The sequence below is a fragment of the Pristis pectinata genome, chromosome 1 (assembly GCF_009764475.1).
Source record: "Pristis pectinata isolate sPriPec2 chromosome 1, sPriPec2.1.pri, whole genome shotgun sequence".
Classification (NCBI taxonomy): Eukaryota; Metazoa; Chordata; class Chondrichthyes; order Rhinopristiformes; family Pristidae; genus Pristis; species Pristis pectinata.
In genome coordinates this window covers 70,084,165-70,111,961 of record NC_067405.1, presented here as the reverse complement: position 1 = coordinate 70,111,961, position 27,797 = coordinate 70,084,165, and the positions used below count along the sequence as shown (strand labels likewise).

At 42.6% G+C, this 27,797-nt stretch overlaps 1 protein-coding gene across 1 annotated transcript in view; it reads right to left on the bottom strand.

Annotated features, from left to right (window-relative positions):
• The window catches only part of LOC127568815 (disco-interacting protein 2 homolog A-like), a 202,336-nt gene that overhangs the window by 61,188 nt on the left and 113,351 nt on the right, over positions 1 to 27,797 (bottom strand). Inside the window, 12 exon segments of the mRNA XM_052013011.1 lie at positions 1,279 to 1,343; positions 2,223 to 2,253; positions 2,255 to 2,326; positions 8,754 to 8,824; positions 8,827 to 8,862; positions 9,714 to 9,837; positions 9,964 to 10,074; positions 11,746 to 11,778; positions 11,780 to 11,838; positions 12,047 to 12,244; positions 18,453 to 18,572; positions 19,561 to 19,692. Of these exon segments, the coding sequence (XP_051868971.1) occupies positions 1,279 to 1,343; positions 2,223 to 2,253; positions 2,255 to 2,326; positions 8,754 to 8,824; positions 8,827 to 8,862; positions 9,714 to 9,837; positions 9,964 to 10,074; positions 11,746 to 11,778; positions 11,780 to 11,838; positions 12,047 to 12,244; positions 18,453 to 18,572; positions 19,561 to 19,692 (1,052 nt within the window).

Genomic DNA, 27,797 nt, shown 5'->3' with positions numbered 1-27,797 from the left:
GTAGAACAAAGGGACCTGGGAATGCAGATCCATAATTCCTTGAAAGTGGCATCACAGGTAGATAGGGTCGTAAAGAGCTTTTGGCACATTGGCCTTCATAAATCAGGACACTAAGTACAGAAGTTGGGATGTTATGTTGAAGTTGCATAAGACGTTGATGAGGCCAAATTTAGATTATTGTGTGCAGTTCTGGTCACCTACCTGCAGGAAAGTTATCAATAAGCTTGAAAGAGTGCAGAGAAAGTTTACACGGACTTGAGTACCTGAGTTACAGGGATAGGTTGAAATAGGTTAGGATTTTATTCCCTGGAGCACCGGAGAATGAGGGGAGATCTTATAGAAGTGTATAAAATTATGAGTGGTATAGATAGGATTAATGCATGCAGGCTTTTTCCCCTCAGGTTGGGTGAGACTAGAACTAGAGATCATAGGTTTAGGGTGAAAAGTGAAATATTTAAGGGGAATCTGAGTGGGAACTACTTCACTCAGAGGGTGGTGTGAGTGTGGAATGAGCTGCCAGTGGGAGTGGTGGACGCGGGTTCAATTGTAAGATTTAGAAGTTTGAATAGGTACATGAATGAGAGAGGTATGGAGAGCTATGGTCCAGGTGCAGGTAGATGGGACTAGGCAGAAAACCAGGCCAGCTTGGACTAGATGAGCTGAACGGCCTGTTTCTGTGCTGTAGTACTCTATGACTATATAGCTGTGTCTGGAAGAATTATTTAAATCAAGGGTGACCAGCTATTAAGGCTTTCAAATGTCACCCAAATATATTGCATTTTTACAAGTGACTAATTTAAAAAAATCTATTTAAGGCTTGACTGCTTCCTATCTCACATTTTCAAAAGCACACATGAAATTCAACCCTCCCCCCCCCCCCACCAAATACATTCAAGTATTAGCCAATTAAGTATAATAGCTAATTACAACTCAGCAATTGTGTCTGCTCAAAATAGCTGACATACTAAGCGACTTAATAATTGATGATAATATTAATGGAAAATGGTGTGCAATATTTGCCTGACTTAAATGTGGGTTGTTTAAATGGTGGAGAATGTAGTGACAGCTCTATTTATAACAGTAGCTTAATTTGTGTAACCCATGTGACTCGACTAACTTTTCCAGAATAATTAAATCAAATGATTCAAACTACAGTAAAGATGAGTGGACAGTGGATAGGAAACAATACAAGAACTACGTACCATTGCTAACCAAGCTTAGATTGTGAACAGGCACGTTGATTAACTATGCATTGAAAAACATGGAGACAATACTTACAGTTAATATGCCATGCCACAGTCCTGCATCCCTTTTAAAATCCAAAACGTTTGTTAATGTCTCCCCTGCAATACAAATGGAGAATTTTTTCTGTTGGAACTTAAAGTCACGGAGTCTGAGAGAGAGACACAGCATGGAAACAGCCCTTCAGCCCACTCAGTCCATGCTGACCATCAACCACCTATTTAACTGCAGCTCACTTAATACAGCTACTCTAACAAATGTGTTGTACTTTCCTGCTATAGTATTCAGCGATGTTTTACAACCATGTTCAGTATATGCCAATCAATTAAACTTAAACTTTTTAAAAAATACTTTGAATGCATTGTCCTTTGAAAGGGAGCTTAACCACAGACTCATCGAAAGCAATTTGGAGACCACAAGTTCTGATTTACTTATCAGTCTCCTGCAGTTCAATGATGTGTTTTTTTTCCTATAAGTCATCAATACATCAGCCATTAATCTCCAGAAAATCTCTTAAAAGTAAACATGATACTAGATACTACTTCAAATAACCTGCAGAATCCACACCAGAATGTGGGACATATTAAAACACACTGTATTATGCTGTAGCACTTTGAGCTTCCTTTGCTGGTTTACCGTCTAAAACTATGAACTGAAATAGCACTGAATGACACAGGAAGATCCCGACTTTGATTCCAGTATTGTGCTAGGGGATCTACTTTCTGCCAAGATACCAATGGGAATGCTGCAATGACATTTATCCTCTCATCTTATCTTAAGGTCTTAAAGGCCAAGTTTGATACCCAAAAAAATCAAAGTGCAATAATTTAATCTCATTCATGCATGCATGCATGAAGAATTGGAGCTTAGCATGGTGCCCAATGATTGTCACAGATTACTCATGTAACAAGGGGGGTGGGGTTACTAGTACCCTCCAAGATGACTTTCAACTAAATATCCATTCAGGACAACTTACTCACCTTCACTGTACCTACAGCTTTGACTAAGGACAATGGCAATGTGCCAACATTGCAGTCTGAGATACTGTGATTCCCAGTGAACTTCCTTCTTTACTGGTCTTGTACTGGAGGAGCAACAAATAAAAAAACACAAATTAAGAATACTCAAAAATTCTAGACTGGGGTGCACAACAACATTGGTTCCATCTTGAAACACCTTAGTGAGCGGAAAGCTACTACTTTATTTTAACCCCCAAAGCTGATTCCTGACCAGGGGAGCTCTGTGGGACACAGGGCATTCCTGAGAAAACAGCAAGAAACAGCCTGCAGAGATGTTTTGACAGTGGTATAGACTACACTCCGTCACTGACTAGTTGTCAAAGTTGCCAAAGGAATGAATATCTGTGGATTCACAACAGACTGCAGATTCTGGAATCTAGAGCAAAAAAACTGCTAGAAGAAACCAGTGGGGTCCAGCATCATCTGTGAAGGCAAAAGGATAGTCGTTGGGGCCTGCATCAGGACTGAGAGTGCAGAGGGGAGATGGCAGTAATAACGAGGTGGGCAGGGGGGTGGTGGGGGTGGGGGGGGGGGGTGGCTGGGGGGGTTGTGAGACAGATGGTAGGTGGAACCAGGTAAGGGAGGAATGATAGGCAGATGGAGTCAGGTGAGGGGGAGAGGAGGGGGAAGGTAGAGACAGAGGCTGGATGGTGACATAGAACCAGATAAGGGAAGGGTAACAGGCAGATGGAATCAGATGGGGAAAGGAACAGGAAGGGCAAAGCACAGGAAAAGAAACCCACGTGGATGGGTTTGTGGGTGATGGCCAGATGGAACCAAGTGGGAGAGGGTGGTGTATCTAGGTAATGACAGGGGGAGAAATCTAGGTAATCTAGGTATAGTACTCAAACACCAGGAAATAATTCATAATTAACTTAAAGTAATTTGTTAGAAATCCAAATTATTTGCATCTTAGAATTCCCCCTCACAACTTCCTTTTCCACTCCAAGAACTGGAATTGATGAAGTTGCATGACCTCATGTGGAGTTGGTTCAGTGGACAAATTTCCTAGTACAATAGAAGAAGATGCTCCAACATTGAACTCAACAAAAGCACAATGCCAGAGCACAATCAGAACAGTGGTGAAGACTGCTCAGCAAGTTTAGAACTTTCATGTTTGCAAGAACAGCCCCCAAGTGTAATGGGCTGTCAATCTTCCCCCCAACAAAAGTACATCGATCATTACAGCACAGTACAGGCCCTTCGGCCCACGATGTTGTGCCAATATTTTATCCTGTTCTATTATCACAAGATCACAAGACAAGGGAGCAGAAGCAGGCCATTCGGCCCATCGAGTCTGCTCCAAGGAAAAGGGAAAAAGAAATGGGGTGGGAAAAAAAAACTATTCTAATCCCATTTTCCAGCCTTATCCCCATATCCCTTGATACCCTGACTATTTAGATATCTGTCTATCTCCTCCTTGACCACCCCCACTGATCTGGCCTCCACTGCTGTGCGTGGCAAGGAGTTCCACAATTTCACCACCCTCTGGGTAAAGAAATTTCTCCTCATCTCTGTCTTGAAACTGTACCCTCTAATTCTAAGATTGTGCCCTCTGGTCCTGGACTCGCCCACCAAGGGAAACAGCCTAGCCACATCTACTCTATCCTTTCCTGTCAACATTTTAAATGTCGCTACGAGGTCCCCTCTCATCCTTCTGTACTCCAGTGAGTACAGTCCAAGAGCCCACAAACGCTCATCATACGTAAGCCCTTTCATTCCCGGAATCATTCTCGTAAATCTCCTCTGAACCCTCTCCAACGTCAGCACATCCTTCCTAAGATGTGGGGCCCAAAACTGCGCACAGTATTCCAAATGAGGCCTCACTAGTGCCCCGTACAGCCTCATCAACACTTCCTTACTTTTATACACTATACCTCTCGAGATGAATGCCAACATAGCACTCGCTTTCTTAACCACCGATCCAACCTGGTGGTTAACTTTTAAGGTATCTTGTACGAGTACCCCCAAGTCCCTTTGTACTACCGTACTTTCAATCTTCTCTCCTTCTAGATAATAATCTACCTGCTTATTTCTGCTTCCAAAGTGTACAACTGCACATTTCTCAACATTGAATCTCATCTGCCATTTCCTTGCCCATTCTCCTAAACTGTCTAGGTCATCCTTTCTATTTCCTCTATGCTCCCTACTCCTCCACTTATCTTGGTGTCATCCACAAACTTAGCCACACAACCATTTATTCCATCATCCAAATCATTGATGTACAAGGTAAAAAGGAGCAGCCCCAACACCGACCCCTGCGGCACACCACTAGTAACCAGTAACCAGTAACCAACCAGAACGAGATCCTTTTATTTCCACCCTTTGCTTCCTGCCAACCAGCCACTGCTCCACCCATTCTGCTATCCTACACATAATTCCATGACCTCTCATCTTATTAATCAGTCTCTTGTGAGGCACCTTATCGAAGGCCTTTTGAAAGTCTAAATACACAATGTCTACCGCCTCTCCCTTATCCACCCTACCTGTGATTTCTTCAAAAAACTCCAATAGGTTGGTCAGACAGGACCTCCCCTTCACAAAACCATGTTGACTAGGTCCTATCTTGCCTTGCGCCTCTAGGTATTCGGTAACCTCCTCCTTGAGGATAGATTCCAATAATTTTCCCACCACTGACGTCAGACTAATAGGTCTGTAATTGCCTTTGTGCTGCCTCCCACCTTTCTTATACAACGGAACTACATTCGCTACCCTCCAGTCCTCCGGAACCATGCCAGAATCTATTGACTCCTGGAAAATAATCGCCAATGCCTCCGCTATCTCTACAGCCACCTCCTTCAGAACCCGGGGATGCACCTCATCCGGTCCGGGAGACTTATCAGTCTTAAGCCCCTTTAGTTTTCCTAGCACCTTCTCCCTAGTAATCTCAACTGAACTCAGTTTCAATTCGTGAGACTCCTGACTAACCGGCACATTGCTTATGTCCTCCACGGTGAAGACCGATGCAAAATATTCATTCAATTCCCTTGCCATCTCACTATCGTCCATTATAATACCTCCTGCACCGTTATCAATTGGTCCTATGTCAACCCGTGTCTCTCTTTTATTCCTTATGTATTTAAAAAAGCTCTTAGAATCCTTCCGAATGTTGTCCGCCAGCTTCCTTTCATAACTCATCTTTGCTTTCCTAATGACCTTCTTAGTTTCTCTCTGCAGATTTTTTAAAACTTTCCAATCTTCTGTTTTCCCACTAATTTTTGCTACTTTGTACGCCGCCCCTTTTGCTTTTATTTTATCCTTCACCTCCCTCGTTATCCACATCTGTGCCTTTTTTCCATTCAAAACCTTCTTTTTTCTTGGAATATATCTATCCTGCATTTTCCTTATTTCCTGTAGAAATTTCTTCCATTTCTCTAACCCTTCCCTCCCACATAGCCCTCCATTTTTCTATCATTCATGTGCCTATCTAAGAGTCTCTTAAGTCCCTGATGTATCTGCCTCCACCACCTCTGCCGGCAGTGCGTTCCACCCACCTACCACTCTCTGTGTAAAAAACTTAACTCTGACATCCCCCCATACCTTCCTCCAATCACCTTAAAATTATGCCCTCTTGTGTTAGCCATTTTCGCCCTGGGAAAAAGTCTCTGACTGTCCACTCGATCTATGCTTCTTATCATCTTGTACACCTCAATCAAGTCACCTCTCATCCTCCTTCTCTCCAAAGAGAAAAGCCCTAGCTCACTCAACCTATCCTCATAAGACATGCTCTCCAATCCAGGCAGCATCCTGGTAAATCTCCTCCCATCCTCTCTAAAGCTTCCACATCCTTCCTATAATGAGGCAACCAGAACTGAACACAATACTCCAAGTGTGGTCCAACCAGAGTTTTATAGAGCTGCAACATTACCTCACAGCTCTTGAACACAATATCCCGATTAATGAAGGCCAACACACCTTATGCCTTCTTAATAGTCCTATCAACCTGCGTGGCAACCTTGAGGGATCTATGAACGTGGACCCCAAGATACCTTTGTTCTTCCACACTGCTAAGAGTCCTACCATTAACCTTGTATTCTGCCTTCAAATTCGATCTTCCAAAGTGTATCCCTTCACACTTTTCTGGGTTGAACTCCATCTGCCATTTCTCAGCTCAGGTCTGCATCCTATCAATGTCCTGCTGTAACCTACAGCAACCTTCTACACTATCCACAACACCACCAGCCTTCGTGTCATCAGCAAACTTACTAACCCACCCTTCCACATCCTCATCCAAGTCATTTATAAAAATCACAAAGAGCAGGGGTCCTAGAACAGATCCCTGTAGAACACTGCTGGTCACTGACCTCCAGGTAGAATACACTCCATCTACAACCACCCTCTGTCTTCAGTGGGCGAGCCAATTCTGAATCCAAACAGCAAAGTTTTCCTGGACCCCATGCCTCTTGACTTTCTAAATGAGCCTTTCATGAGGAACCTTATCAAACGCCTTACTAAAATCCATGTACACCATTTTCACTGCTCTACCTTCATCAATGTGCTTTGTCACATCCTCAAAGAATTCAATCAGGCTTGTGGGGCACGACCTACCCCTCACAGAGCCATGCTGACTGTCCCTAATCAGCCTCTGCTTCTCCAAATGCCCATAAATCCTGTCTCTAAGAATCTTCTCCAGAAATCTGCACACCACTTAAGTAAGACTCACTGGCCTGTAATTCCCAGGGTTATCCCTACTCCCTTTCTTGAACAAAGGAACAATATTTGCCACCCTCCAATTATCTGGCACTTCTCCTGTGGCCAGTGAGGACACAAATATCATCGCCGAAGGTGCAACAATCTCTTCCCTTGCTACCCTTATAACCTTGGATATATCCCGTCCGGCCCTGGTGACTTATTTATCCTAATGTTTTTTCAAAAGTTCCAGCACATCCTCTTTCCTCACGTCGACATGTCCTAGCTTATCAGCCCATTGTACGCCATCCTCACAAACGTCACGGCAAAATAGATTTGAATGAAGGATCAAGAATCCATTTAATTTTTATTCTCCTACCTAAAAACTATCTTCCCATAGCAGCATTTAATTGATTCTTATTCACATGTCTTGACCTCCATCACTTTTCCTGGCAATTCCTTTTAGCTGTTGATTGCCTTCTGTGCAAATAAATATTACTTGGCAAATTTAAACTTGCCTATCAAAGTTTGAATCCTTGCCCTTGATCCTCCTGCCACAGAAGTAGATTTTGGATCTACTTCTCTTATTAAATTACTTTATACATCACCCAGGTTACCTTGGAGACCTTGACTTTTGAGCCTCCACAATTTATACTTTGGCACCTTTGACTCTACTGACCAGCCAACCTCTTTCCTGGTTCCCACAATAGTGTTATTAGTTGTGCTTTCCCATCAAGCACAGGCACTCTCTCCAAATCATCTTCATCATTGTTGTCTCAAAACTGTAAGCCTTGAGTTGTTCATTCTTGTATATAACCACCTCATTTCCAAATAGTTCAGGAAAGCCTTTTTTCTAGAATTCTCTTTGTCTGAGTCGCTCCAGTGTCTTGTGTGCCTTGTCTCTGCAGTCTCCTCCAGTCTTCCAAATTGACAAAATATACAGCACTTTTGAGTTGATCCTAAATTTTATTTGCTCCACCATTAACGGCTGTTAAATTTGCAAATCCCTTCAAAAATCTGTGCCTTTCCTTCCTTGTTTAAAAGGCTTCTTAAAATCTACCTCTCACCAAGCTTTCGGCTTTCTGTATTGGGTACGCGTCAAATTTTGTTTGCTATTCCTTGTGAAGAACCTTATGACAGTTTACTACATTACAGATACTATATAAATACTACATGATCTCATGCTAACATAATTGATCAGGAGATAACTTCTTGTTGCTGAAATCTAAACATTTTAAAAACAAATCACGCTTATCAAGTTAATCATGTATCAAACAACATCATACAATCTAACAAACTTCTACAGATGTACTGTTGGAAGTATCCTGACTGGTTGCATCATGGTCCTGTACTGCAATTCGAATGCGCAGGAACGCAAAAAGCTGCTGAGAGTAGTGGATTCTGCCCAGTACAACAAAGGCACATCGCTCCCCACCATCGGTAGTATCTACAGGTGGCGCTGCTTCATGAAGGCAAATCTATCATCAAAGATCCCACCATCCGGGCCATCTTTTTCACAGCTACCATTGGCAGAGGCCTCAGGAGGTACAGAGGCCTCACACCACCAGGTTTCAAGAACAGCTACTTCTCGTCAACCATTTGGTTCTTGAACCAACCAGCAAAACCCTAATCACTACAGTTTAGCAACACTATGACCACTTTACACTAAAATGGACTTTGTTTTTCTGTTCTAATTGTGTTTTTCTTGTAAGAATTGTGTTTAATTTATGTTTTACTTGTGAATGCTGCTTATATGATGATATGTGCCTGTGATGCTGCTGCAAGTAAAATTTTCATTGCACCTATGCTTGTGCCATGACAATAAACTCTTTGACTTTGCAATGAGATTAACTTTGAACATACCTCAATGTAAGCAATATTATTACTGGCATCTCTGATCATTGGGTGCCAATCCTTAGGAGGTTTAGATAAGTTTTAACATCCGTCACAAACCACCCCAGTCGAGGCCAACCTGCAAAGAAACAGAGAATTCAAAAAAAACTAATATTGGAATTCTGAAATTCAAACTGAAACTCAGAAGGTCAGGCAACATCTATGGAGAGCAAAATAAGAGTCAAGAGTTAACTTTCCAGTTCAATGAAACACAGTTTAATTTGAGACAGGGCAACCAACAACCAAAATGTTGTGAAGTTTTCACTCCAATTAATTTAAGAATCATAATAATTGAGTGAATTCTTGACCAAGATCAATAAGAAAGTCAAAATTAAATGGTGTGTGGATTGGACAGGAAAGTGGGTTGAGATGCAGCATTAGCCATGATGCTGAATGGGGCAGGCCCATAAGGGATCTTATGGCCCTCTCCTACTTAAATTTTGTAACTTGCAAATCACATGCACGATTTGAAGTGTTTGTGCCCAATTCTATGGGTGGAAGTCCTACCCCTTGGGAAATTAGACCAGGCTCTCATCGTTTCCCTCATCATACTTGGCACAAGTGACCACATCATCTACATGCCAGGTGCACATTTCTGACTACCCAGAGAAATTGGATCAAAAGGTCCCAACCTAAAGCCTTCACTTTTCACATGATAATGAACGCATCACACAGAAAATTGTAATTAATATGTGAATTAAAGAATGACTGCTGGCACATTAATTTTATTTTGAACATTCCCTCACCTTCAGTCACTCCCAAACCTCCCCGTTGATTTACAAGTGCTACCTGTTTGCAAACAGGCAGCACCAATGAAAATCCTTTCTACCCTCTTGTGAGAACCAGTGGCCAGCTAAAACATCTCTTAGAAAAGAGGTTGCGATTATCTTGCATGTTATCCAGTGCTTATTGATGAGAGTGTGATATTACCTTTAAATTGCACAACATCCCCAGCTTGGGACTTTGGTAATCCTTTGTGACAGGCATCACAAGTTAGTGCAACTGATACACCACAGCTACCAAGTAGAAAGCCAATCTGTTGACTGCCAGCATCCTATCAAGAGCAAAGGAAAACATTACTTGAGAAATACATTTTAGAGCCAATGAAATGATGGCCCCCAACAAATTGCAACAGAACCAAGTTCAGTTTTGGATCAGAAATTTAGATATGCAGGATTACCTTTCTTGTTAGTGGTACTTCAATGGGCACAGGAACCAATTCTGCTAAAAGGCAACCGTAAAATGCCACAATAAATGCCACAGGATCATTGTTTGGATACACCAAAGCGACCTACAACAGAAGAGCCTTATATTATTCAAAATCTTAAATTCATGCAAGATGCTCCCATTACTTTAACACATTAAGCTGTGATAATTACACAAGTTTTAACCAAATAATCCATTTAAATTCAATGAAAAGCATTGGGACGGTGTTTGCTGTATTATCATTGAACTAGGCTAGTTGCAAATGCTTTACTAAATAGTTAGGTTTTTAAACAATTCTCAGTTAGCAAAGAGGCATTATTAAGACTTTGGCAAAAGTGGTAAAAGCCACAAAATTAACTTCTGCTTCCCCCCCACCCCCAAACAAGAGATTATGTCTTTTCCAATAAATAACTAATGCTCTTTTATAGGCCAAAACATATTTTCTAATGACACTTCCAAAGTCAGTTTTATGTTGCAATCAGGTAATTTCACATGGAATTAAACAGAATTTTACAGTACTAATATATGCTATTCATCCAAATTGGTCTTTGCTAGAGTTATCAACACCCATTTTCATTTTATCCAATCAGCAAATTTTCTGTTCCCTTTGTTTCAGATTCTTATTGAGCTACTCCTTAAGTGCATCCACAGTAATTTGCCTCAACTAGTCTATATGGTAATATTATTTTGTAGAACCTATTCGCTGGTTTACATTCTTTACGATTCATATCCTCCTGTTAAGTCACCAGCAACTTTTGCTATTGAATTCAGCAAGATTTGTAGTTTATCTTACTCTTGGTTCTCCACACAAAAATCAAGTTTCCTTCCTCACCTCAGATCATACCCTCCCAAATGTTATGACTGGTCTGAAATATTGTCAATGCTGATTGGCTTTTGAGTGTCAGCATAACTTACAAGCACTTAGGTCATAGAGAGAAAGAGCACAGAAACTGGCCTTTCAGCCCACTGAGTCCACACCAACCATCAAGCACCCATTTACACTAAACCCAGATTATTCTTCCAACATTCCTATCAACTCCCTGCAGATTCTACCACTCACCTACACACTAGGAGAACTTAGAGGCCAATTAACCCACCAACCCACACATCTTTGGGATGTGGGAAGAAACAGACTACTCAGTCAGAGGGAGAATGTGCAAACTCCATACAGACAGCACCAGAGGTCAAGATTGAACCCAGGTTGTTGGAGCCCTGAGTCTGCAACTCTACCAGATGTGCCACCACGTCACCCACTTCAAAGCTCCTTGTGAGTATTACAGCCAAGATTGTATCATTGATCCCTGTCCAGTATGCAGGGTTCCAGCAATGTCACTGTGTAATAAACAGGGACAGGAACTCCAACAAATTTCTCCACTCCCCAACATGGAGTCCAATTTCAGCCCCAAATCACTAGCAAGGCCAAATCAAATAATTCAATGGATACCAGGTTTTAAGTGGAGACCTGACTCTCTGTACAGTTAGGTTGCTCACTAAGTGCTGAATGAAACCATTCAACCATCAGGATAACACAATCTGTAATTGTATGCTCTGCATTAGTTTGGAAATTGAAGTGATGCAGAAGTTGTCATTCAATTTTCAATGCAAAGGTACTGTATACAGAGAAGGGGAAATATGGGGTTCTTTTGCTGCAGTTAGCTAGCTAGCACTGTTATATGAGCGTTGGCTTCCTGCTGTGTTAATATTTCTATTATTTTATGAAAAGGAACTCTAAAATTTCCAGACTTGAGTAACATACTCTATCACCAGGTCTCAGCTGTGGATCATTTTTTACTGCTCAGTTTGTTGAGAAGTGTGTAAGCTAGTTTGAGGCTCCGAGTCCAAAGCTTCCCTGAAACAGATAAAAAAAAGGAATCAACCATAAAATGAATTAGTTTGCAAGGCATACCATAAACACGTTCAACCTTTGAAATAATAAAAAAGGTATACAACAAACAGGATAAACACGTTCAACCTTTGAAATAATAAAAAAGGTATACAACAAACAGGATAGTACCAATAACAATTTCTACAATTACAATTAGTGAACAGGACCTTACCATAGGTGAGTGTATAAACTGGCTTCCCTGTCGTATCCAGTGATGTCAGACAAGACGCTTTGGGCTGGGTGGCTCCCCATCTTTGTAGAGCTGCCAGCAGCGATGGAGGCCAATTTGTCACTACTCCTAACGGTTCTCCTTGTAATGGTGTCGTCTGTAAACCTTCTGGTTTTGGCTGATTTGGGTCAGCTTGAGGGACTGAAAGTAAAGCAGGATAGTAAATATAAACAATATGAAAAATAATATTGAATAATAATTGGTCTTATAGCTCTCGTTCTTGAAACAGAAGTACCAGAAAGTCTACAGTATTATACAATGCTTTCATACACAAGAGTCATATAAAAAAACTGATTGTAGAATGTGATGAACAACTGTGTGTGATTGACATCACCACAGTAGTATACACAAAAATATGCTTTTGTAGCGGCTGCTACCGCAATGTGAAAGCAAGACACTAGTTGGTGGGCTGCAGAACAAAAACTGATTTATTTTCCCGCCTTGTGCGGGCCTTTTAAGAGGAACGGTTCCTGGCCACCGAAAACAGAAATGACGTAAACGCTATGTCATCAAACTTTTCCTTCGCGCGGGTTCTCCCCGTCACTCGGGGAAGACGAAGGCCCAACGCCATCTTGGGCCTCGCTGCTCTGACGACGCGCAACTTGACCGCCGAGCCGGTTTGCTTGCTCAGGCGGTGAGTCGCTACACAACCCCACCCCACCACCACCCCCCCCCGCCCCAGAACCGGCGATACGGTCCCCAAGGTTCGCAGGCTGTGATAGCCGTTGCTTAGGAGGTCGGCCTCTGTGTCGCAGTGTTGGGACCTCGACTAGTTGTTGTAGACCTAAATGGGCCGGTTTGAGGCGGTCCATCGTGAAGACCTCTTCCTTGCCCCCAGTGTCCAAAATAAAGGTGGACCCATTATTCCTGATGACCCAGAACGGCCCCTCCTATGGTTGTTGCAACGGTGCTCGGGGTGTGCCCCTGTGAACAAAAACGAACTTACAGTCTCGTAGTTCCTTGGGCTCACAGGATGTGGCTTAACCATGCCGCGAAGTGGGAATCGGTGCCAAGCTGCCGAGCCTCTTGCGCAGTCTTTCCAGGACTGCCATGGGTTGTTCCTCTTGGCCCCAAAGGGCGGGTATGAAATCCCCTGGGATGACCAGGGGTGCCCCATACACGAGTTCAGCTGATGAAGCATGGAGATCTTCCTTGGGTGCAGTGCGTATGCCGAGCAGGACCCAAGGCAGTTCGTCGACCCAGTTAGGACCCTTCAGGCGGGCCACCAGGGCTGATTTTAGATGGCGGTGGAAACGTTCCACCAACCCGTTTGATTGAGGGTGGTAGGCTGTGGTGGTGTTCAGCTGTGTCCCTAGCATGCTCGTTAATGCAGACCAGAGGCTGGAGGTAAACTGGGTGCCCCTGTCTGAAGTGATGTGGGCCGGAACACCAAAACGTGAGATCCAAGTTGCGAGCAGCGCCCGGGCGCAGGAATCAGTTGTGATGTCGGATAGAGGGGTTGCCTCTGGCCACCTTGTGAACCGGTCCACGATGGCAAGGAGGTATCGGGCTCCTCTTGAAACTGGCAGAGGACCAACGAGGTCGATTTGGATGTGGTCGAACCTTCTACGGGTAGGCTCGAACTGCTGTGGCCGGACCTTGGTGTGTCCGTTGGATTTTTGATGTCTGGAGTGTGGACAAGTCCTGGCCCACTCACTGACCTGTTTGCGCAGGCCGTGCCAGACAAACTTGCTGGCGACCAGTCGAACAGTTGATCTGATGGACAGGTGCGCCAACTCGTGTACTGAGTCGAAACCGTGTTTCCGCCAGGCTGCAGGAACTATAGGGCGGGGTTGACCTGTTGCGATGTCGCAAAGGAGGGTCTGCTGACCTGGACCGACTAAGAAATTTTGGAGCTGCAGGCCCGAGACTCCGGTTCTGTAGCTGGGCAGCTCGTCGTCGGCTTGCCGTGCGTCAGCCAGGGCCGTGTAGTCAACACCCAGGGACAGGCTGTGGATGGTCGGTCTGGAAAGCGCGTCAGCAATGACATTGTCCTTTCCGGAGACATGTTGGATATCCGTTGTGAATTCGGAAATGTAGGACAAATGTCGTTGCTGACGAGCTGACCAGGGATCGGAGACCTTGGAGAAGGGGAAGGACAAAGGCTTATGGTCAGTGAAAGCAGTAAAAGGCCTGCCTTCTAAAAGGTACCGGAAATGCCAGACTGCCAGGTACAGCGCTAGAAGTTCCCGATCAAAAGCGCTGTATTTCAGTTCAGGTGGTCTAAGGTGCCTGCTGAAAAATGCCAAGGGTTGTCAACGGCCTTCGATTAGTTGTTCCAGTACTCCACCAACCGCGGTGTTGAATGTGTCCACTGTGAGGGCGGTTTGGGACGTCTGTCCTAGGGTGTACCAGCATCGCGGCATCTGCCAGGGCATCCTTGGCCTTAACAAAGGCATCTGCAGCCTCGCCGTTCCAGGCGATGTCCTTGCCCTTGCCAGACATCAGCGAGAACAAAGGGCGCATGATACGGGCTGCTGCAGGGATGAACCCATGGTAAAAGTTGACCATCCCCAGGAATTCCTGCAGGCCTTTGACCGTATTGGGACGGGCAAAATGGCGGATAGCATCTACCTTGGCGGGTAGGGGTGTTGCTCCTTCGCTGGTGATTCTGTGGCCGAGGAAATCGATAGAGTCAAGTCCGAATTGGCACTTGGCCAGGTTGATAGTGAGGCCGAAATCACGGAGATGGGAGTACAGTTTGGCGGAGGTGGGAAAGGTGTTCTTGGCGGTCAAGGCTGGCAATTAGTATGTCATCTAAGCAAATGAACACGAAGTCCAGGTCTTGGCCTACCGTGTCCATCAACCACTGGAATGTCTGCACGGTGTTCTTAAGGCCGAACGGCATTCGAAGGAATTCGAAGAGGCCGAATGGAGTGATAAGCGCAGTTTTGGGGACATTGTCAGGGTGGACCGGGATTTGGTGGTATCCCCTGACGAGGTCCACCTTGGAGAAGATGTGGGCCCTGTGTAGGTTCGCTGCGAAGTCCTGGATGTGAGGGATGGGGTAGCGGTCTGGGGTGGTGGCGTCATTCAGCCTGCAGTAGTCGCCACAGGGCCTCTACCTGCCGGTGGCTTTGGGGACCATGTGCAGGGGGGGAGGCCCAGGGGCTGGCTAACCTGCGAACGATCCCCAGCTCCTCCATGCAGCGGAACTCTTCCTTTGCCAGGCGGAGCTTGTCTGGAGGTAGTCGTCGTGCTCGGGCATGAAGGGGTGGCCCTGTGGTAATGATGTGGTGCTGCACCCCGTGTTTGGGCATCGAATTTGTAAACTGAGTTGCCAAAACCGATGGGAACTCAGCTAGGAGCTTGGTGAACTCGTTGCCAGACAGGGAAACGGAGTCCAGGCGCGGGCTGGTAGTCTGGCTTCTCCCAGGGGGTAGATTTGGAAAGTTCTGGAGTGCACTAGCCGCTTCCCTCGCAGGTCGACTAACAGGCTGTGGGCCCGAAGGAAATTGGCTCCCAGGAGTGGCCGGGCGACAGTGGCAAGGGTAAAGTTCCAGGCAAAAACAGCTGTCACCGAATTGTAATTGAACTGTACGGGTACCGAAAGTCCGTATCATTGTGCCATTTGCAGCATTGAGTGCGGGACCTTGTTGCCTGTTATGAGTGTCGCGGCCGGTCAGGGGCAAAATACTGACCTCTGCTCCAGTAGCGACAAGGAAATGATGCCCGGACTGCTTGTCCTGAACGAACAGGAGGCTGCGTTGGCGGCCAGCCACCGTAGCCATCAGTGGTGGCTGGCCCTGGCATTTCCCTGAAACTTGCAGGGTGGCGACAGCGACGGGCCTCTGCGCCCCACCTCTGATGGTAGAAACACAGCTGGTCGCCAGTGTCGTCGTCTGTGTTTCTGGGGTGTGGTTGCTGGGACTGGTTTAGGTAGGCGCTGGGCTCGCGGCCTGGCGATTTGGCCGACGGACGACCTGCTCTCGCGTTTGGCCTTCCACAGGACATCTGCATGGGCAGCTATCTCACGTGGGTTGCTGAAATCAGCATCGGCCAACAGCAGGCGAATGTCATTGGGTAGTTTCTCGAGGAAGGCCTGTTCGAAAATTAGGCAAGGCTTGTGTCCCTCAGCCAAGGCCAGCATCTCGTTCATTAGGGCCGATGGGGATCTATCCCCCAGGCCGTCGAGATGAAGCAGGCGGGCGGCTCGCTCGCGACAGGAGAGGCCGAAGGTCTGAATAAGAAGGTCTTTGAAAGCCGGCTACTTATCCTCCTCCGGAGGAGACTGGATGAAGTCTCCGACCTGGGTGGTTGTCTCCTGGTCCAGAGAGCTGACCACGTGGTAGTACTTTGTGGAGTCGGAGGTGATCTGCCGAAGTTGGAATTGTGCTTCAGCCTGTCGAAACCGGACGCTGGGCCGAAGCATCCAAAAGGTGGGCAGCTTGAGTGCCACTGCGTTGGCTGCTGCGTTGTCGTCCATTGTGCGGGTCCAAAATCCGTTTGGACCGTCGGGGTCATCAATGTAGCGGCTGCTACCGCGATGTGAAAGCAAGACACTAGTCGGTGGGCTGCAGAACAAAAACTGATTTATTTTCCCGCCTTGCGCGGGCCTTTTAAGAGGAATGGTTCCCGCCCACCGAAAACGGAAATGACGTAAGCGCTACGTCATCAAACTTTTCCCACGCGTGGGTTCTCCCCATCACTCGGGGAAGACAAAGGCCCAACGCCATCTTGGGCCTTGCCGCTCCAACAATGCGCGACCCGACCGCTTAGCCGGTTCACTTGCTCGGATGGTGAGTCGCTACACTTTGCCTATATGAGAAGTGAAGGCTGTCGCACTGCTAGTTAAAGGACTCATCTCCAACTGAACCACTGTTATGATGAGCCAATGAAGCAAGACACTTTCATGAGTGACCCATTACCCATTTCAAAAACATATCATTCTTCAACAGTCATTGGCTCATTTGTCCAACATGATGTCCCATTGACCAGAGACTTTGCCCATCAATAATTTGGGCACAAATGTGACCCAAAGCAGCCCTACCACTTCAACTGCTTTGAGCTCCAGCCATGCAATACCTCACTGCAATGTTCATGTTTCACATGTGACTATCATGTGAATCCTGTGCATAACCACATTAAAGGAACAGGATTTGAGATTTTATTTTTGTAGGTATGCTGTGAACACTAGAATAGAATATCACTCTTTCACAGCCCCATATGAAACAGGTTTGGGTCCACCGGAGGACCATGGGTGGACTAATGTTGCCCCTCTCAAAAAGGTACATCATTATTTTTCTGTGGAAGGCTTCAACAATCTGCTTCAACAGGTCTCTGGTGAAATCAGATGTTTTAATGTACGGGAAAAAATTCTGGGCCAAAATCTTGTCACATATTACTGTCAGACATCATTACAGACTGTGGTTGAGGGAATGAGATACAACTCTTTGCAATAATGGTCAGAGAAGGAAAGAAGAGGGAAATGAACCAGGATTTGGTGCCAAGGGAGAAATACATTGAGAAATTGGTGACAATATAGAAGTGATAATCTGCAACTGAAAGTTGAGTACACTATGAAGATAGCAGCAAAGGATTTTTCCTTGTTCTTATCTTCAAATAGTTCAAGTTTACAAAACTCTTCCCCTTAGCAAACTCTCATCATATCAATGGACTAGCAATTTCTGCTAGAGTCAATGATTGCAAGTTGGTACATCAAATCAACTTTCACTACAATTTGAAAATATTGCTTTGAATTAAATTTTTGTGTGTAACTGACAACTCTGGCATTTACTGCAGACTCTCATAGCTGTCAAGAGTCAATGATTTGGAGGTGCTTTGGATGTGAAATTTGTGGTAATAGCATAAGACAATACGCTTCCGTGTTTCCAATTACACTTAAGACAAACAATAGCACTTCAAGAGCAGAACAGTTAAAAAAAAATGGTGAATGTGACTCATGTATTTATGCGCTGTCACAAAAGGAACAGTACATAGGTGACAAAGAGGGAAGGGGCAATGACAGTTTCCTGGCAGACTCTCAAGAAGATGGGGTAGGTTAAGAAGAAATATTTCCTTACAATTTTCTGGGTATGTCAACAAGAAGACTGACACAGAAGTCTGCTGATGCCTTCGCAAAGCTGCAAACATTTTAACCATTCATTCCCCCAAAGTAAATTAAATGCTGAAACTTAAGCTTAAAAAACTAAATCACGGAAGACAATTGCAACGTGGATCTCTAACTTTTCCACTGCACTAAGATGTGAACTGCCGAAAATGAAGAGGAAAAAAAACAAAATCCAGACACAAGGGTTGTAAAGATGAAAGGAAACAATCAACTGTTGTGCCCCAAACCACAAAACTATATTATAGAATCTCATATAAAAATAAAAACGTTGACTTGCACCTTCCAGCTGTTCTTCAAAGTCATCCACAAAGAACTCTTTCAAAGGTGGTCGCTTGGGTCTCTTGAGTGTGTTCAAGAGCTGTTGAATTTTTGATGAAACTCTGCTATTCACAGGTACTCCTGCCAAAATGAGCAAAATATTATTTTCCCCATATTTTCTCAGCTATGTATGGCATTCTAAGGATTTTATTTTAAAATACCATTGAACAATTTTCAAATATTACAGATGAAAAAGACACATCATTAAAGTCTCCTTCAAGAGATAATTCAGGTGTTTAAAATATTGGACAAATAGTTTTAATTTTAGTGAAATATGCATCCTTAATGCCACAACAGATTGTACATAGTATTTTCAAGATGATATTTGACATGTTATTAGCCATCAGATTGTTGCACAACTTATTATTCAAGATGACATCTATAATTCTCGCTCAGGAGTCTGAAACTCCCTGCAGACAACGAACATAAAATGACAATCTGAAGCAGTATTGAGGGAGCGCTACATTTTTGGAATCCATTTGCCATTACCGAGGATCCATTTGCCCACTCAGGCAAAGTTAAAATACACTACAAAGACAAAACATATTCTGAAGTGAGTTTTTTGCCATAGTATTGATTAATATTTACCCCTGAACCAAAGTAGAAGCTGATCATTGTAACATTGCTGTTTTGGGGCATTACTGTGCCTAAATGGGCTGCCCTATTTCCTGTATTACATTTATGGCTGTACTAGAAACATAGTTCTGTTTATCCAACACTTTGGACATTCCAATATTTTTGAAATTTCATAATAGGAGGTGAATCATGCCCAGACTGCCAAGATGAATGTCTCCCTCATAATGGTAAGTGTTCAACGTCAAACAAGTATGAGGATTGATTATAGACTATGGTGGTTGCAGGCCCACATTGCATTAAACACTGGCAGGTTTGGTGGTCAAATGGTAAGGTGTTTAATCAGAAGAAACAAAAAAAATAAGAGTAGACATTCCTCTTTTGTGCCTGCTTCTTTCATAGATAATTTGGGAATTATCTGTCAATGAATGCCTGGAGCTGAACTAGTTCCATTTCTGAACATCTCCCTACCACCCCCACTACTACCCTAACTCACCATCAGCAGTTTCCATTGAGCTACTGTTGAACCCTCGCGGTACGCCACGAACTGAGGACACTTGTGGCCTCTCAAAATGGGTGACACGCTCTGATACGCCAGTGGTCACATCTGGCGGTGCTGAGTGGTTGTCTGAACAGAAGGGAAAGGATTAGAACATTAGCTCCTTCAGAGAAAAGATTTGAGAATGCATTCCATTTAAAACAAAAAAAACTTCTTCAAATAATTATCTTCTCACTTCCTCCCTCCCCCACGTGCGCACCCCACCCCACCAGGTTTACCTTCCATAAGAGTTGTCTGCACTCCAATAAACTAGCTGAAATGGCTATCACAATACTGTAATAGATTTGATGATGTGGCAGCATTTGAGTGGGGTGCCAGGAAAGATCACAATATGCATCAAATCTCTTAACTGAATGTTCACACAACCAGCAGTACTCTCTGCAAAGTAGTTACAAATGATAGTCCTGCTAATTTTCCCCAGTCCAACTGAAGGAGTTTAAATCAAGCATTATATTCCTGCATCTTTATGACTGAGATCAGCTGAAACCATTAAAAGAGATCATGGATCCAAAATTAGGGGTCATACTTTAAAGATGGTAACAAATAAATCAGGAGCTTAGGAGAAAGTTTCTTGTCAAGAAACTGATGAGAATATGGTTTGGTTGCGGTAAATAACATTGACAAATTTAGCTTGAAGCTAAGTATGTACATGAAGGAAAGAACAGAACAGGAACGTTGCTAAGTTATTCAGTAAATAAACACATTATGATTCAGGAAGTATGCATGCCATTTAAAGCCTGAAAGCATGTACCACCAAGCTCAAGGACAGCTTCTATCCTACCGTTATAAGACTATTGCATGGTCCCCTGGTACGATAAGATGGATTCTTGGCCTCACAGTCTACCTCGTTGTGGCCTTGCACCTCATTGCCTGCTGGCACTGCACATTCCCTGTAACACTTTATTCTGCATTCTGTTATTTTTTTCCCTTGTATTACCTCAATGTACTGATGTGATGAAATGATCTGTACGGACGGCATGAAAAACAAAGTTTTCACTGTACCTCGGCACATGTGACAATAATAAACTAATTTACCAATATTTTTTAAATTTATCATTTACCAACACTTCATCTCAACTGATTTTATTCTTAACTGGTCCATGTTACAAAATCTACAAATAATAAGAGGAATACGTGCATTAGTTCTATTTTATGTACTAAGATCAGAAGCTGGCAGAGTTGATCCCAGATTCTCCCCATTCTGTAATATTCCATCTTGATGACTTCATGCAGATGTCTAAATAAACAGAAGATAACAAATCACGGCAGGTGATAACACCTTCTTTTGTTTTAGACTGGCAATATTCCACAATCATATAGAATCAAAAGTTGTTACACAAAGTGGCTAAAATATGTTTGAAACCCTCCAATATCCCATTCAAACCCCCATTTAAAACTTTAGGTATATTCACTGGCCTCTTTTTTTCTATTGAACCATTTAGAATTCCACATTTCATCTGGCATGTTTTGACCCATTTAACCAATACATCTATAAATCTACTTAAGCTGTTACTATTTATTGCATCATTTGTGAAATTTCCAGGCTTTTTTGTCATTTGCAACTGACATTTGAAATTTTGCCTAGTATATTCAAGTCCAGATCACATTTATGCATCAAAAAAGACTGTTTGATACAGTCAAATACAAGAGACAACATTGCATACTTTCATGCTGATCTGTTTAATCTGTATGCCAACTATTAATGACCATCTGTTGCTGATCTGTTGTTCTCCCTGCACCTTTGATTCCTTGTTTTGCTTATATTATGTGATAGAGCAAGAGCAATGGGTATGATGATATTACCAATGCAAAGTGTACTCAGGATTGACCAGAAATAGAGCAAATTCACTTTTCTGAAATCAGTACTCCACCAATCTGGAATGGTCAAGGAATTTTGTCAGTGCAGAGTAAAAGTATTCCACCAATCCAAAATAATCTGTGAGCAACGAAAAATCAATATAATCTCATTTTAAAAGCTTCCAGATATTCAGTATTCCAAAGGTTAGATTGAAGCTTGTGCACAATGTTCTGCAGGACTCTTCAAGCCAATCAATCAAACCCAGCAAGTCAGTTTTGCTGTTAAGTCAGATTTCCAGCAGCTAGCACAGGAATCAGCATTTTGGCACCTTTTATGCAACAAATCACACAGGAACCAACTTATTTTGGTACTGATGTCTGTGATGTCAGCTCTGGCAGATTAAAAAAATATTTGTTGACTAACTGCAATTTAAAATATCACTCAAGCCCCAATGACAATGCAGTCACACAGATTTTTCCATTCCATCTTTTACAAGAAAAATACACCTTGATTGTAAATGAAAGCACCCTAAATTTCAAGAACATCGATTATTTTTAAAAGGACCATTTGACAGCCAGAACAAGTGACATAAAATACACCAGTAAACAAATGTACAATGCTCACAATAACTTCTCACAGAGTAACAGAAAGAAGAATCTTCAGCCCACCAAGTCAGAGCCAATACCAAACACCCATTTACACTAATCCGATTTTTATTCTTCCCCCTCAGATTCTACCACTCACCTACAACTAGAAGTAATTTTTAGCAGCCAATTACCTACCAAACTGCAGCTCTTTGCACCTAGTGGAAACCCAAGTGGTAACAGGGAGAACATGCAAACTGCACACAGACAGCACCCAAGCTCAGGATTGAAGCCGGGTCTCTGGAGCTGCTAGGCAGCAGCTCTGCTAGCTGCGCCACCATGTCTCCTTGGCAGTCAGATTGCAAACACTTTTGACAAAGTACTAGTTTAAAATAAAGGCCTAAAACTAAACTGGCAATAAAGTGGAATAAGGTAGATAAATACAGAACGGTGTTCTAGATCCAATGATCTTCAGCTTCTTCATGAATGCCCTTCCTTTCATCATGAAGTCAGGAGCAGGAATGTTTACACCATGTTAATTTCATTTACAACTCCTCAGCACATGAATGAGTCTATGCCTGACTGAGGCAACGTTCAAGCATGGTTTGATAAGTGATAAGCAACATTCATACTACCAAAATGCAGGCAATGACCATCTCTAACAAGTGCTGACATTCAATAGTATTTTCATTGCAGAATCCCCATCTATCAACATCCGAGGGTCATCAATGACCACTAACTCTGCTGGACCAGCTACATACATAGCATGACTACAAGAGCATATCAGGAAGTCAGTATCCAGTAGCAAGTGATTCAACTGCTAATACCCCAAAGCCTTTCCATTGTCCTTAAGGCACAAGTCAAAAATGTAACAAATGCTATCTATTTGCATAAATAGGCTCTGACAATTCTCTAGAGGCTTGACACCATCCCAGAAAAGGCAGCTTGCTTGATTGGAACCCTATACCTAACCAGTACACAATGGCTGCAGTGTGTACGATCTACACAATGCACTGCAGTTAATCACCTCAGCAGCTCTGACAATACCAAACCTGCAACCTCAATCAATAGGATTACAAGGGCAGCTGGTACATGGGAATCAACACCAACAGGTTCCCCTCCAAGTCACACATCATCCAGATTTGGAAATTTATTGCCAGTCCTTCCTCTTGGCTGGGTTTACACACTGGAACTCCAAACCCAAAAATAACTGGATTTGTTAGATGAAGTGATACACATCATAAAGTTTAGATTAAGAATGGACATGGGAAAACAACAATCTGAAGTGGAACTTATGAATTGGAAGAGGGCAAACTTCAATGCAATGAAAGAGGTAAAATGGAACCAAACGTTGGCAGGAAAAACCATCAAAACAATTGGTTATCTTCGAGGGGGAAAATGTTTCAGGTGCAGGCTGAAATACTGATAGAAGCAGAAAAGGTTGACGTAAAGGATGGTGTGTAAAAGTACAGGCAGGATATACTGGAATACTTGGAGTGGATCCAAGCACTATCGTCTAAATAAATTTTAAGAAGGCATTTGACAAAGTACCACATGAAAGTTTGGCTAACAAAATTGAGAACCTCCAAATATGAAGATCAATGTCAACTTAGATAACACTGACACTCCTAAAAGTTAAGTGGTTGCCTTTCAGATTTAAGGATGGGAGGTGGTGGTGTTCTCCAAGGGTTAGTGCCGATACCACTATTTCTCTCTGAAGTGGAACAGAGCAAAATTTAAAAATTTGCCAATGATCCCAAATTTGGAGGTGTGTTAAACAGCAAGGAAAATAACAAATGAAAAGGATATGGGTACTGAAGGATTGCAAGACAGGTAGTGATGGAATTTAACACAGAAGTGTGAGATAGTGTATTTTGGCAAAAGGGATGGGGAGAGGCACAGTTATAGTATAAGAAGATTCATGTACATTGATCTTTGAAGTTGACGCAAACATATTGAGAGAGCAGATATGGGATCTTGGGCTTCATAAATGGAGGCCGTGAATACAAAAAGTAGGAAGTTATACTGAATCTTAATTAACCTCTGGTTAGACTACAGCGGGAAGATGGCACCTAGTTCTGGTTGTCACACTGATGATTTACAAGAATGATCCCAGGGCAGAGGGCTTCTCAGCCTAAAATGAAAGCAAAAAACACTGGAAATACTCAGGCAGCATCTACATGACCAGCTGAGTGTTTCCAGCACTTTCACTTTTTATTTCAGCTTTCCAACATCAGCAGTTTTTTGGATTTTCAGGGATTATAGCTCATTAGTTTAACCAGTGGTGGGTTGAAATGATGATCAGGAAAAAAATTAAAAGGCAACATAAAAAACAGGAGTAGGAGTAGCCCCAAGTATGACACCACTGTAGTAGGCTGGATTTCAAAAAATGACAAGACAGAGTACAGGAAGGAGACAAAGAACCTCGTGGCATGGAGTTAAGACAACAATCTTTCCCTCAATGTCAGTATAACAAAAGAGCTGGTCATTGACTTCAGGAACCAGGGTGGAACAGATGCCCTTCAATATCAATGGTGCAAAGGTGGAGATGGTTGAGAGCTCCAAGTTCCTAGGTGTAAATTTGTCCTGAAGGCTAAGGAAATTCAGTATGTTCCCAAGAAGTCTCACCAATTTTTACAGATGCACCCATCTGGAGGCATCACAGCTCGACATGGCAACTGCCCTGCCCAAGACCGTAAGAAATTGCAAAGAGTTGTGAATGTAGCCTAGTCCATCATGCAAACCAGCCTTCTCTCCATGGACTCTTGTCTACACTTCCCACTGCTTCGGGAAAGCAGCCTACGTAATCAAGGACCCCTCACACCCCAGTCACTCTCTCTTCTGCCCCCTCCCATCAGGGAGAAGATACAAAAGTTTGAGAATATGCACCACTAGGCTCAAGGAAAGCTTCTATCCCGTATTATGAGACTCATGAATGGACCTCTTATTCACTAAAGATGAACTCTTAACCTCTCAATCTACCTCGTCATGGTCCTTGCATTTTATTTGTCTACCTGCACTGCACTTTCTCTGTGACTGTAACACCATATTCCTCGTTCTGTTTTGTTTTCCTTTTGCACTACCTTGGTGTACTTGTATATGCAATGATCTATCTGTTTGGTATTCAAACTAAAGTTTTGCACTGTATCTTGGTACATGTGACGATAATAAACCAATTACCAATAGGATCATGGATGATCTAATCTTGACCCAAACATCACTGGCCCACGCTCTACCCATTTCCCTAAGTTCCCTTGAACTTGAAATATCTATCAAACCCTACCTAGAATATGTTCTATAGCTCCACCTCCACAGCTCTCTGGGGTAGAGAATTCCCAAGAGTCAAACACTCTCAAAGTAAATTCCTCCTCATCTGAATCAAATGGGCAACTGCTTATTCTGTTGTTCTATACACCTCCTTGATCTATGTACCCACCAACCTTCCCCCATGGTGAACCATCCCATCAGCATCAATTCCCCTTAAAATCTTATGTTGCATTAAGATCACCTCTCATTCTTCTAAGCTCCAATGAATATAGTCCCAACCTGCTCAACCCCTCTTCCAATGTCAACCCTTTCATTCCAGGAATCAATCAAGTGACTGTTCTCTGTACTGCCTCCAATGCAAGTATATTCTTCCTTAAATATGGAGAGCACTAAGTAAGCAATACTCCAGGCATGGTCTCACTAGTGCCTTGTAAAGTTGCATCAAAATATCCCTACTTTTGTACTCCATATCCCTTACAATCAAGGCCAACATTCCACTGGCCTTCTTAAATAGTTGTACCTCCATGTCAATCCTTTGTTTGATGTACCAGGACCACCAGATCCTTTTGTGCCATAACATTTTGTAGTCTCCCTCTATTTAAGTAATTTGCTTTCACATTCATCCTTCCAAAGCAGATACCCATCGTGGTTAGAGAGGCTGGTGCTGTTTTCTTGGTTGCAAAGAGGTGGAGGGAAATAGATAGAGGCTGGAGTTACAAAGAAAGCAAGGAAGAACTTCTTTGTTTTTATGGAGTGTATGGTAGAGTCCTGGAACTTGCTTCTCAAGTGAATGGTGAAAATAGAGATGATCAATGATTTCAAAAGGAAATTGGAAAGGCACTTAAGGGAATGAAAGTTTCTGAACTATAGGGATAGAGCAGAGGGATGGGACTGGATTGTTCCATAGAGGGGTGACATGGCTTCAGATGGGCAGAATAGCCTTCCTCAATATTATAATAACTCTAGTGACTCCAAACCATGATAGACTCATAAGGTTTCACAATAATATTTATCTTAAGGATATGATACACAGACATGTTTGTGCTGTTAAGGGCACAACATGCACACTGTTTTCTACTTACCACTTCAGAGAAATAATGTACTTACACACAAATGCCAAACCTTGTTTTATAAGAAGAATACATTAAAACTATCTTATACTCTACCAAAGCAGCAGAAGTATATATGGCACCTCGAGGAAAAAAATAAGCACTGTTTTGCCAACAAATAAATGCAAGCAGGATTAAGACTAGGAAATCATGACAGAATAAATGGATGATGCAGTTTACATTAGTGGCGGCAAGGAGAGTCTGATTTATGAAATTTTAAATAATCATCAGCATCCACTTGTACAGATAGACTGTAGGCCTCATGTTCCAACACAGATGTGACATCGTTTAACTGAAGCATTTTCCTGTATACAGATGCTAGGCCTTGAAGTAATCCAGTTCCATATTTTAACGTTAATATATTTTGCTTGCAATTTACGGCAGTGCTCTTGGAACAGGAGACATACCATTACCTTTCTGTCTCATTTTTCACACAGTGCTTCTCTTTTCTCTCTAAATTTTCATTACTGTCAACTGCATTTCTTTTTCTTTTATAAAGAAAATGATAAAACTTCAAATTCAAACCTTTAAACCTACCTTCACATACAAACTCAGAATAGACAATGTAGAAAATAACTTTTTAAAAAATATGCAAATATAGTAGGACAGTGAAGGATGTTTGATTATAGAAAATGCCCACACAATGCTCAGGTTACAAAATATTTGTAATGGATCTTTTTCAATGATGCTGTTTGAACATTACACAGATGGAAGTACTATTTAAAGCTGCTCCCACCCACTGCATTTCAGAGTAAAAATTTGCATCAACCACTTCCAGTTCACTAACCACTGATACAGACAAGAATCACAGATTATTTTCTTTAAGATATTTAATAGGATGTTTAATATTAAACTGATTAGTGTGATTCACAGTTCTATTTCCGAATTCTTTCTTTTTCACCTCCCACACCGTAACTTTAACCTCTCCACCAATTTACCTGCAACGTTGTTAATCTTTATTTTCTAAACAACAGGATCAAGAGGTTCTGCTTTAAGTGTGACAGAAAAATCATAACAAAAAGATATTAAGCTCCAAATGCCTGTTAAATTTAATTTACATAATCATAAAGTAAAATTCCATCTGAATGAGCAAACAGTGACACCATTAAAAATATAAATCTTTCTTTTCCCTTCAGTTTAAACATATTTTTTGATTATTTAATTGTGATACCTTGGTGTGGTTTTAATACAGCTGAAATGTATTTGATTCCAAAACTAAAAGCATTTTTAAATGAGGGTGGCCACTCATTTGATTAAAGGAAACCCAAGGATAATGTGCTAAAATTATACAGATCATTTAATAGCTTTATTGATGTACATTTGTCAGATTATTTTTGGTAAATATTACTAAATATTTATTATTAAAAAAGCCCACAGATGGCTGTGCTTCTAAAAAAATGAGTGCCAATGGAAGAG